The following is a 13,425-nucleotide window of genomic DNA, read 5'->3' on the forward strand; positions in this document are numbered from 1 at the left end:
AATTTGTTGATTATTTATTGGCAAATTAAAATTTCCACCACATACATTTTTCAGCTGGTCCCTTACATGCACTTTCATGTAGTGCAATGTGCAAATATCCCTCCCTCCTTTTGGAGATGGGATCATCACGGGATATTTTGTCGAATGAAAAGCAATAAAACTCTGCGAGTGTCCCGATTTCTTAAGTTTCATCCAAATTGTGATCCATTTTGTGCTTAATCCTAGGCGGCATATTGACTTGCCAGTACTGTGTACGCCTAATTCCTTTACAACAACCAAAAACTAAAATTTTAAAGCGATAGAGGCTACCTATGCAATCGAGAATATATATCTCCTAAAATAACGGGTACTTATTCAAAGTTAAAATATTGTATGGCTCGCGGGCCGAGGTTGAAAAACATGTTTACACACATGACCGAGGGCGGGGCGAGCGCGTCGGCACAACGTCCTTCGGCTGGCTTACCGGTCGGTTAATTAGTCATTCGGCTAATTCAATGTTCGGCCAGACGTCCCCTCGGCGAGTTGGCCCTCGCCTAGATGTCAGTCGGCTAAATGTCTTTCGGCAAGTAGACCGTGTGCCATTAAGATCATATCTCAAGGTATTATTGTATTTACTTATTTTAATATAGGAAACATTCATTTGAGATTCAAGTGAACTGACACACAAGCTCGGGTCCCTGAACATATTAAGCTTGTATCGCCAGGGAATTATCATATATGGGTTGCGGGAAATTGAGAAAATATGAACCTTCATTTATATCAGCATGAAAATGGAGCTGCATGTTTCAGCCATTTTTTTCTGAGGAATTTGTCAGAAACAACTTTGTGCTATTTATGGATGTGCCTTTTCATTCCCTCTTCCTCACCCTCTTTCTTCTCTCTTGGGCTCACACATCCTTAGGATGAGGACAGAAAGAGGAGTAAGGGGGGCAGTTTCACATCTCTGTGCTGAAAGTGGGATGTGAAGACTGACTCTCTTGCCTTCGCCCTTGTTGTATTCATCCCTCTTCTATATACCGTGTATACTTGGCTTTTCTATTCTATTTCTTCATTCTTCCCTTCTCTCCCCATTCGGACCCCGTAGGAAAGGGAATGTCATTGACTATTATTTCGGCAATTGTACTCTTTCATGCTCTCGTTCTCGCTCACTTTTTCTTTCCCTAACTCTCTCTGCCCGTGAATATTGTGATCCGTCATCACTTTGCGGCTTCGCCTTTCGCAGCTTCACTTGATAGCAGATTTTGTTCCCCTGAAAAATAAAGTTCTTAAAAATGTGAAAATCCATGCTGAAACTCGCAAGCTGACTTGGAAAATTGCGGAAGACAGAAGGTCAAAGTCCCTCAACTGAGGGAAAAAAATGCCGGACAAATGGCGGTGGCCGTCATTTTTATATGAAAATGGAGATTTTTGGGCGGGAGCCCATTTTTTTTAATTTTTTTTTATTTTTATTATTATTATTATTAGATTTAGAAATGTGAGCCCTGGGCGAAGTTACGCTTGATGGAATCGGCCTTGTCTGAAAACAGATCACTTTGGATGGTGAGGAGAGTGGTTTGTTGATGTGGAAAAACGTGGAAGTTCAGATTCCATTTAAATCTGGGCTCTATCCGACAATAGAGCTCCGTGTACGGCTGATTGACGTTTGGACGGTGCATAGGAGCGAAGTTGAAATTTAATTTCTCAGTCGCGGGTTTGGGTGGGCATTCCGGTGGCGAGCGAGGTCTACCTTGAAATCCGGCCCGGGCCAGAACAGGCCGTGAAGAGTTTTTTGAAAGCGGATGCCTTCTTGGACATTTTTACTCAAAGATTAACTGAACGTGCAGATCATCATCATCATGTGTGGGAATGCTGTTCCCTAGCTTCAAGGTAAAGCCAGCTTTAATCAACAAGTTCGGCCGTCCTTGTGCTTCCAAAAACAAGAAGAAAGCCTATTTTTGATTGATTTGTCATGAACAGACAATGGTGTTTTTATTTTTTTTTAGGTTGGTAGCAACTCAACAAACTCTTCAGTAACAGTCTATGTCTCATCAACACCACAAATAAATATGGCCAGTTGAGGCACATCTGTGATGTCAGTGCTCGCATAAATTGCAACGGAAAATGCAATGAATGACATGAGTTTCTGCTTGAATTGGCTCTCCAAATTTGCCAATAGTTCCAAATTCCTCTCTGCTATAGTGTTCCTCGTCAGTCTAATATTGTCAAAAGCTTTTTGAGACATATATTAAGTTCACCTGCCTTCATTATTCATCTTTAAACAGTCACTGTCGAAATACGGCTTTGAGGGTAATGCAATGAAGTAGCTGGCTTTTACAACAGCTTCAGAGACTTCTCGGCTCTAGGTGAAAGTTGACTGCTGTTTCCTCAGACCTGCCAGCAATTCATTGACCTTATCTGTTCTCAGCTGTCCTTGTAAGCTGTTATATTTCGCGCTGTGGGGAGTCTCGTAGTGTTGCCGAATATTATATGTATTCCTTACATACTAAAACTTGTAAACACATCAAAGACAGAGGTCTACCATGCGTTTTCATACATAAATTATGTGGTCCATTTTTGTTCTACACTCCATCTACCTTTCTCTTTTTTTGATAATGCCATTTTTGCTAATGAGGGTGTAGCGGTCAGGTAGTGAACAGGGTAGGAATATCGTTCTTGAATTGCATTTAATTAAAATAATTTAATCCATCTCTTTATATGCATTTTTTAAACATTGTATGTTTGACAAGCCTGGTTTACACTTTAGTTTGGAAGGTTCTGTGCGTGTTCATACATATAAGAACTTCAATAAAACCCACTTGTTCTCAGCCAAATAATTAATTAACCTGACAAAGGAGTCACAAACGGCGTGCTGGCGCAGTCTATTACTATCTTATTAGCCTCAGCATAGTTGTAATAGAATGACAAGGACTCTCTTTCTTGGAATCATTATTATAGAAGTTGGAAAAAAGCAAAGAGTTGTCCTTCTCTGATTGGTCACCAGTTTCATTCATTAACTTGTACCTGCTGTCCGTGAGGTTTGGGAGATTTTGGTTTTCCATATGTGCATTCATCTGATAACACAAGGAAGCTTACTTGGTGCCTCTTTGGAGGTACAGTGGCACCTCTACATACGAGCAGCTTTACCTGCGAGATGTTCGAGTTAGAGGAAAATTTCGAGCAAATAATTAGCTTTAGATAAGGGAAAAATTTCGAGATGCGAGAAACCCAGTTGGCCTTGTCATGAGAGGCTGTTCATCATTGTAGCGAACTGTCTTTTTTGTCGCATCTCTTTCGTGTATAACAGATATCTACGAGCACTGAACACTTTCTTCACACAAGTTTCTCCTAAACATGGACAAGAAAAGCACAATGTGCATGCGCGGGCAAAAAGAGGGCATTCTGGGTAATGAAGTATACTTGTGCACAGAACACCGATGATGACAACCTTCTGATTATCCGCAATGTTCGAGGGATTACTGTACAGATATTTGATAGTGCCGGTACATGTTGCAGCTGTGAATAAAATTTGTTTAAATTTGATTAGTTACTGTTAAAAAATATAAACACTTCTTTAACATGGTTACAGTCAAATAAAACACGGTATTACTTATTACAGGCCACTCGATGGTGCAGTGGTTCTTTCACTACATTTAAAAAATAAACTAACAGTGAAAATGAAAATTACTCTGCTTACTCACTTTGAATGTCTTGGTCACTCCTTGACAGGCGTGACAGGGGTGTGGCAGAACTGCAAACTTAATACTTGCCAGATGGTGGCCACTTTCACAAGATCATCTTCCATTTTTGCAGCGCATAGTTTGCACATGCTTTAAGGAATTGTTTGGCTTTTCTATTTTTCCATTAGAACACGCTGTTAAGCTTTATTGTTTACCACTACTGTTGCAAATATTTACAAAATTTAAATGTGTAGAAAATTAGGCATTGAGTATATTCAAAGAAAGTTGGGTTATACGCATCTTGGCATTGTTACCACAGTCTTCACCTTTGCCTCAAACTGCATTTAATTTGAATTAGGGGAAGTGGGGACACTACTGTAATTAGTGAAACATTGTACTTGAAACTCATTCCCGTTCTTGCTTGATCTACAACTCCAGTTTCCAGTCCAGGCCCGTTGTGTGCTTTATATTTTGCTATATACTGTATTTTTATTGGGAGACTGGTCATTTCCTATTAGCAGATTAGCCTAGTATTCTCACTCTTCTACAACAAACCCACACTTTGGATCATATTACATAAATCCTTGGCAAAATTCCATTTTTCTTTTTTCTCGGTTTTCCTTTCCTGTTTTACTGTGGATGGAAAGTACAAACAGAAGTGTGTGTGTGTGTATAGACGTGTCCGTGCAGCACTGCTGCCTCCAGTTACTATAGCAACAGACATTTCCATAATTTTTGTCACATGTATATTTTGTAGCTCCAAAAAATGGGTTTTGGCACATGCATTTGCATGTAGACAGAACATTAGAAACGCTCGCCAGGACACAAGGAGTTTGATGACAGCATGGTCGATTATCGCGGCCATGTCTAATGTACATTTATTTACTATTTATTCTTTATTGAACACACCCTGAAGTAGACTTGGGCGATACCACATTTTTTTTTATCATGATAAAAAATGATCATTATCGATAATCATGATAACTATCACATCTTTCAAATTTGAAACTTCAAACTTACGTGCATAAGTAAATTAATTATTTTCAGTTATTCAGCAATCGAAATAGAAAAAAATATGATGTTTTAAAAAGTATTTTGATTGTTTTTTTACGCAATAAAGATCAGATCATAAAACTTCCTCTTTACACTATGAAAAGTAAAAACATGCAGAAATTTTGACAGTATTTATGAATATACTTTGAAACCAAAATTTGCTCTGCAATATGACATAAATAGAATAATTAATTCAAAACATCAACATTGGCAAGCATACTATGTAAATTTACCTCATGTGGCCATTATTTTTTTTCCTTTAAAGTTGGATGATCTCAATCCATTTGAACCCAAGTTAACAAGTTTGAGAATTTTGCAACATTTTCATAACATTTGCATAAAATGTCAAAACTTGATATCAACTAAGAAAAATTCACAGTCCGTATTCAAATGAGGAGAGTGGTTAAAGTGAGTGAAAAAAATTCAGCTGCTGTTTGCAAAGGTATTTAATAGGCATTTAAAAAGAATACAAGAAAAAACAACAGGGAGACTTCAATTGGATCTTTTAGAGGGTCGCTCGGGGTTGCCATGCATTTCATAATCGCTCAGTTTGGCTTTTTTGGAGTCTTTTCTGCTTCCGTGCTCTCTTTTAGCTGCTCTATGGCAAACCATGCTAAAAGTATCTGTTTGTTCCTTACAATATCTTTGTCTACTGAATGAATGTTGGTCTGAAACAAGCGTTCACGTCACATCAACTTCCCTGTCCTTTGTGCTGTTTGGGTGCTGTAGTTGCAGTTTAATTTTTTTCTTGTTATTATTGTTGACAAAAACTATTTTAGAATTATTATTGTTATCGTTTAAAGCCCAGGTCTACCCTTAAGTGATTCTTTCGCAGTAAATGGGTGTAAGTAGTAACTGAGATATGTTTTGTTCTATTTATCAATACAGTTGTACCTAGACATACGAGCAGCTCTACCTACGAGCAGCTCAAGATACGAGGAAAATTTTGAGCAAATAATTATCTCTAGATACGAGAAACATTTCGAGATGCCAGCAAGCCAGGTGGCCATGACATGAGAGGCTGTTTATCATTGTAGCGCGTCTTCTTTGCCGCATCACTTTCGTGTGTAACCGATATCTACGAGCACTGAACAGTTTCTTCACACGTGATTCTCCTACACATGATTCTCCCACACATGGACCAGAAAACGCACAATGCACATGCGTGGGCAAAAAAAGGGCTTTCTGGTTAATGAAGTATACCCGTCCACACAACTCTGGTCAGACGTTTGGTCGCTCAGACGTTTGGTCCCTTTTGGTCGCCGGTCAAATGGTGACAGAGTTTACTGTTGAAGCCAGCTCTCAAAATTATATTCATAAGAGAAAGTTTAGTATCTAAGAGAGAGAGTTTCGTATCTAAGTACTGTTTAATATCCAAGTACATTTGACCGGCGACCAAAGGGGACCAAAAGACCGCCGAGCAAACGCCAGTCACGACAACATCGATAGCTAATGCCACTCTTTCTCAGCATAAACCTTCATTATCCACAATCATTAAGTGGGTAGGCTGAGCTGTTGCATTTTTTTCAGTGCCTGTTAGCTCCGTTAGCGAGCAATCTCTCATTCAAGACTACTTCTCATTGGCAAGTGGTCGTGCGTTATCCTATTGTGAGGACATTTGTGTGCATCGTTTTCGGAATATTTTGAAGGGGATAAAACAGCAAATATTTCATCGATAGCAAACGTGAGGGTGGAGGCATGGCAAACGGCTAACCCGGAGAACAAAGGTAAAAAAAATTAAAACAAAATAAAAAATCATTTTTTTGTAAAGTTACATTAAACGTATGTTTGAGTTTGTCTGAATGTATACATTAATCTAAGTTTTTTTTAAATTTGTTCGGTTACGAGTGCGTTCTTGTGGATTTTTTTTATTTCTTCCAGTTTGCCATTTATTAACAAAGTAACACATAACTAGTGGTTTAATATTACTAAAATGTGTTTAATGATGCTAAATGTATGCAGATTTTGAAGGGGGGAGGGAGAAGGAGAGGAGGGGTCTTTTTGCACGACAACCAGCTCGTCTTATAACAAACAAATTCAAATACATGTGGTTCACAATTCAGACACACTCAAAAATAAGTTTAATCGATCCTAACACTAAACATAATTCTAATTTTCTTTGACATTTTGATACCTTTCTTCTCCCGGGTTGTTTCTTTTTGCCCCGTCTCCACACTGACTTTCAGTCAATATAGAAGGTTGTTTTTATTCCCTTCAAAATATTCCCAAAATGACACACTGACTTTCTCGATCGATGGGCTGTTTGCTTTTGTATTCCCTTCAAAATATTCCGAAAATGATGCACACAAATGTCCTCAAAATAGGATAATGCACGACCACCTATCAACGAGAAGTAGTATTTACGCCATTCGCACTGACTAACCGGAAAAAACACTGAAAAACTGCTCGCAGAGACATTAAAAAGAAGGAGTTGCGACCAGAGACGTTACGCGAGGGAGTTGCAGGAAGAGCAACAGTGCCCAGGATTTCCCTATGAGCAGCATCTTGCATCCGCTGTCTGCTTGTATATCAATATTTGTCTCATATCTTAAGATAAATATTTGCCCAAAATTGTGTTCATGTCTTGAATTGCTCGTATGTCGAGTGGCCACTGTATCTCAAATCATTTTTTCCCATAGAATACAATGAAATATTAATTGATCCGTTCTCAACCGGTGAAAAAACACCAAAAACAGTTTATTACATTGGAAAACATCTTTTGATTTGTTCTAATTCACCAACTATAGTGGTACCTCAACGTGTGAGCACCCTGACATACGAGCATTTTGAGCAAATAATTATCTCTAGATACTAGTAACATTTTGAGCAAATAATCATCTCTGGATAGGAGTGAAATTTCAAGCAAATAATTATCTCTAGATATGAGTAACATTTCGTGCAAATAGTTATCTCTATATACGAGAAAAAAATCGATATACGAGAAAGCTAAGTGGCCAAGACATGAGAGGCTGTTTATCATTGTCTTTTTTGCCCCATCTCTTTCATGTATAACAGATATCTACGAGCACTAGGCGGAGCGGTGCATTTTTTTTCCAGTTTTTTTTCCGTCAGTCAGCGCGAATGGCGTAGCGATCGCTTGCTTCTCATTGGCAAATGGTCGTGCGTTATCCTATTGTGAGGACATTTGGTAGAGGCGGGGCAAACGGCCAAACCGGCCGGAAAAACAAAAGGTATAAAAATGAAAAACAAAATTAGAATTAAGTTTAGGGTAAGGTTAGATTAAATTTATTTCTGAGTGTCTGCATCGTAATCCAAGTTCATTTAAATTTGTTTATGTTATATTCCGATTCACTGTTGCAAAAAGTCTTTCCCGCTCGCCCCCCAAGTTATGAAACAAGTTCCATAACTAATTAATTTCTTAGCTAAAAGCACTACTGTATTTTTCAATGTATGTAAAAGTTGTTCAATTTACTCACCGGACAGGTTATTCCATTGTTCCTGTGTGACAGTTTTCTTCATGGGGGCTGAGATTAAGTTAAAATGTTTTTCCATTTACAAACTTTAAGACAAAATTGTAACTGCATTTAATTGTCACTTTTGGTGAATCCCATATTTATGCATGCAAACAACGGCTGTGTAATTTAGGAAACATAAGATAACTTGGTCAATTTGATAATTGTGATTGAATGATATGGAGAGATCTTCAAATCGCATTTATATTTTGAATATTTTTTTCTTTAGGGGGCCTGGTAGCCAAGTGGTTAGCTCGTTGGCCTCACAGTTCTAGGGTTGATCCCTGGTAGTTCCTCACTGTGTAGAGTTTGTATGTTCTACCTGAGCTTGCGTGGGTTTTTTCGGGTACTCCTGTTTCCTCCCACATCCAGAAAGCATACAGGGCTGGTTGAACACGCTAAATTGCCCCTGGGTATGAGTATGAGTGTGAAATGTTGTCTGTCTACTTGTCCCCTACAATTGATTAGCTGGCCACCTTTTTAGGGTGTCCCCCTTCCTGGTGCCTGTAGCTGAGATAGGGTCCAGTTCCCAGCGCAACTCTTTTCATGGCAAGTGGTTCGGAAAATATATGAATGAATGTTTTTATTTTGACTAAATTATTATATTGGTCTACTGATAGTTCTGAAAACTCGAACCATAGAGTCAGTCAAGTTTTTATTGATTAACATGTGAAGTAAAGTGACGTAACCAACATGAGGTAATTCATTTATACAAATATAGAAATGAAATAAGAAAGAACTGCACTCAACAGTATGTTTATAAATAACGTCTGACAAGTTCATTCTCATCATTGTTTGTTTATGTCTGCACACACACTCAAAGAGTTGCAGCATGTCAGCATTCAGGGGGTGGTAATACTTCTGGAAGTCAATCCAGACATTGTATTTTCTGGACTATAAGTTGCACTTTTTTATTATAGTTTTTATTTCAGTAAATTTGCTAGGTCTTTGACTTTATGGCAACTCATATTTAAAAAAAACATTAAAAAATGCTGACAATTGTGGGAAATGCAGTGAAGCCATCCCCTCTCCATTGAGAGTTGGTAGAGTTCTTCAGAAATGAATACGTGAACGTGTATGGATTTGATGGTAGTAGTATAGAACACCATTCTAGGCCTTCAACACTTCCAAAATCATTGGGGCCCCAGGCATTCCAGTGCCATTCCTGACATTTGAGGGTTTTTTTTCGCATTATAGAATTGTTATTCACAAAATTTGAAAATAATTCACCTCATTGTATGTTTGGTCCTTTTCTTAGAACACAAAATAATATTTAAAATAATAAAAAATTAGAAAATAACAACAACAATTTGTATATTAACCGTCACATCTATTATCAATCATTCATGCTTCAGCCTTAAAGTGCCATTAAAAAAAGGCAATCTCTCCCATATTCTGCTGCCGTCAAAAAGAACCAAAAATGAGGCCATGAAACTTGCTCCCAGTTTTTTAATCTGGGAGCAATAGACACCAGAAAATCAGAGATGTTTTTTCTTTTATTTAACGGTAGATTGTCTTTAACCAGTCACGTGTGGGCACCAGACACTAGTGGGTACTCACTCTTGGGATTAACCGCTTCACTTAATAAATACATACAGGCAGGAATCGATTTATGACCACATTGGAGAATGACAGATTTGTACGGTTTTTAATAGCTTAATAAGGGGAATTGCAATCATTTAATAAGGGGAGCATTTAGCCGAGGTGAACAGGTGTGTAAGAGAGAATCTTGATATATGGATTGTGTTTTTTGTGAGACAGCGTATTGAATTGAATTGAATGCTTTTATTGTCATTATATGAGATAGAATGAGAGCGATGAAATGAAAGCCCATTAGAAGGTAGTGATGTTCTTAAGTCAGAAACAATGCATCCGTGACTTTTTAAAATAAAATAATGGATAAAGCAAACCATTTACATTTTGGTGGATTTCGTAACATGGATCTTTTTCGTATCACGAGTCACTCATTTTCATATAAAAACATTCATAACCTGAAACTTTCTTTGCTAGAGTCATTAACACTGCTCTGAACAGTTAAAAAGTGAAGCTGCATCATGTAATGATTGGCCTTTTAACATGCTGGCGCTGCCAGCAATACAAACAACTGTCATACGCAACACGCACTGCACTGTCATGACTTTTGCAGTCATATATTTGAAAAAATTCCTTTGGTCGTAAATCGACAACTGCCTGTATTTTCATGTATTTCTTTGTCCTACTGTCATACTTGTCAATCTCGGCCAATTGCTCCCCTTATTAATGATTGGATCCCCATATTAAGCAATAATAAACCATGCAAACTCAATGCGGCACATATTTACTCAAAAGTATAGAATTTTCCCCAAAGTGAACGGGCTGCCATCAGCCTTTTGAATGTACTAAATTCAAGATTCTGTAGATGTCGCTGCATGACGCCGACAGCTTGACTGTCTCAGTTTGCGCTATATAGTGAAATGGCAAACATGACTGATGCGCGTGCGCACATCATGCTCATGCTTTGTGAACAAAGGACATACTGATCTAACTGCTGTTTGCTATCTTAAGAGTGATTACTCGTTTGACTGCAGTATTGGAAATCAGCATAGAGGGAAGGTGACTGAGGAGAGGTGCACTCGCTGATCTGGTGGAGGCGCGCTCTGGCTATGGATGGGGGAGGGGGTGTTTTATAGGCCAGGGAATAAGATTGAAAGAACCTGATGTGTACAATAATGAGAGGATGCTTGCATTCCTTTAGACTTCGTTTGTAATTTGTACAATCACGACAATGTGTCTTACAGGACACCCACTATTGGTATAAAGAAACTGAAGAAATGGGGTGTTTTTAATTTTACTTGATAGTTTCTGGAATTTGCAGTGATAAATCTGGATATGTATAGGTTGTTTTTTTTTACTTTATGCTCTTCATCGAAAAAAGGCTCCACAATGCCAGTGTTATAGTATTTGCTGAGCCACGCATTATTAACAAGGTTGACGATTGTGGATGATGGTGGTCATACAGTGAATGTTTTCTTCCTTTACCCATAGCGACAAGGGGTTGTTGAGTGACATTCCCCTGTGTCTTGCCATCTTTCTCAGTGGCAAGCGGGAGACAGAGAAGTTTCTGCTTATGATTTTCTGCCAAAAATATTTCAATTTTTAAAAACATTTTTCATTTGGAAAGAAGGACCATGAATCAAACTCGAAAGATCATATGGGAGAAGCGACATTGCGAGCGGTTTGGGACCAATGTATGTCGGATGGTTAACATGCATAGTTATACAAAGACTGGCAGGCTGCATCGCACGAGTTATGTGACGATTTGGAATGGAGTTTGAAGGCTTGGGCTAAAGGGTTGGCGAGTAAGGCAAGCTTTCGCTTTAGCGGGTCGGCATCACTTTTACGAAAGAACACGGTGACAACTCTGAAAGTGAAATGGAACATAGCGTGTTAGACGGCGAACTCGCCCACTTGGTCGAACTCTTTATATCGTATCTGGAAGATGAGGACTTAAACGGATTAATGAATGTTTGAATACTTTAATTTATATTAATGTGAATACACAATGTCAATAAAGCACAATCAAACTGACTTTTTGCTCATGTTGCCTTTTGAACATAAGCTAGTATGCATGCCACCGTCTGTTTTATGCTAGAATTATCATATGGTTACACCCATTGACCCGGAGCGCCTTGTGTATGGGTTAAATACTGAAATTCTACTAGCAACTGAGACAGTGCCCTTGAATAATTAATAAGTGGTTGTTTATATGGCAAATTTTAAGCAAATGTTGTCCCCCCTCCCTGAAGCCAACCGTATCTCCCGCATTATAAGGTGCAACTAAAATACTATTTTCTCATAATCTGATGCACCTTATATATGGATCAACGTGAGTTAATGAAATTCCCTTTAGCACAACTCCATCTAGTTGATGTATAACAATTCCTTACCACCATTACTGCTACTACAGTTCCATCTTGTGGATGTATAATACAATCCCTATAATAATATTTTTATTTGTAGACTTCAAGATTATTGTAATTTAAATGTTCTTAGGTTTGTGATGTTGATCCATTTGTGTTGTGTGTTGCAGGTATATGTAGAGTTTGATGATCAGGAATGGGAGAAAAGAGAGTGGGTGAAGGTTTACGATGATTTCCAGCTGTTTCTCCTTGAACACCAGCTGGTCTGGGCAAAGAGGAAAGAAGAATCTGAAGGAGCGGGTGGAAAAATAGGTGGCCTGCTGCTGGGAATCAAGGCTAAATACATACAGTGGCCTGCCCTGGTAAGAAATTTGTTATTCATAGAAATGACACAGTCACCACACTTACAACCATAGCTCTTCCTGGCCTTGTAGCATTGAAGGCCATTTTAAATTGTGTAAATTCAATTTCCAGGGGCAATTTTTCATTTTCAAAACTTTTCTTGGAGAGTTGCACTGTTACTGTATTGTTGTGGAAATTTGTATTATTATACTTTGTTAACTTAGTTACTACAGTTATGTGTATTATGCCGTACTTATTCAATAGTTTACAAAAACATATTTAAATTAATATAAAAATTTCAATAAAAGTTTGATTTAATTTTTTCCTTTCATTTTATATAGATTTTGTGTCAATCGCATTTACTCCGGAAATACTCCTGAAATGGGACAATGGTACTCCTAACATTTTTTTCTCTTTTCTCATGCTTAGGTGTGTTTGTTAAAGGGAAATGTTTAAAAAATTACTGTGCAGGAAAACGAAATGTATCACGGAAAAGTGTTTTGGCACGGTGGAGTTTGTCCAAGCAGGAGACTGTTTGGTGTTTAGTGGAAAGGTGTTGTGGATTTCTTAAGGTGTCTTGATATTGGTTCAGTCGTTAATCGTATGATGTGATTCTGACTTAGAAGAAGGATATCGACACAGGTTTAAGTAAAGATGGTATGTGGAAGTGCTTATGGGGGTTTCAGGAAGTCGACACCAGTCTTTAACAGTTCTCAAAGAACAAGATTGATGCCTCCATTCCATGAAAACAATACTTCAATTGACTTTCGCTGAAACAAATCCGTGCGTAGAAAAAGTGAGCTAATTGTTATGTGATAAGTCGGTTTGCAGTATTTTTAAGATTATTGAGTCTTGGCAATGTGTGTGTTGTTGGAGACCAGATGGAAATTGATTGTCTGACCAGTGTTAAGCGACCAGTCTGGGGGGAGTGCTCACTCACCCCTCCTTTTTAATGTAAGCGATGATTTCTATTTTTTTGCGCTACATTAGACTTTGTGACAT

At 38.2% G+C, this 13,425-nt stretch overlaps 1 protein-coding gene across 1 annotated transcript in view; it reads left to right on the top strand.

Annotated features, from left to right (window-relative positions):
* Positions 1 to 13,425, top strand: part of jmjd1cb (jumonji domain containing 1Cb) — a 97,088-nt gene that overhangs the window by 17,365 nt on the left and 66,298 nt on the right. Inside the window, exon 2 of the mRNA XM_077738353.1 lies at positions 12,252 to 12,443. Within this exon, the coding sequence (XP_077594479.1) occupies positions 12,252 to 12,443 (192 nt within the window). The remainder of the gene's footprint in view (positions 1 to 12,251; positions 12,444 to 13,425) is intronic.

The sequence above is a fragment of the Stigmatopora nigra genome, chromosome 18 (assembly GCF_051989575.1).
Source record: "Stigmatopora nigra isolate UIUO_SnigA chromosome 18, RoL_Snig_1.1, whole genome shotgun sequence".
Taxonomy (NCBI): Eukaryota; Metazoa; Chordata; class Actinopteri; order Syngnathiformes; family Syngnathidae; genus Stigmatopora; species Stigmatopora nigra.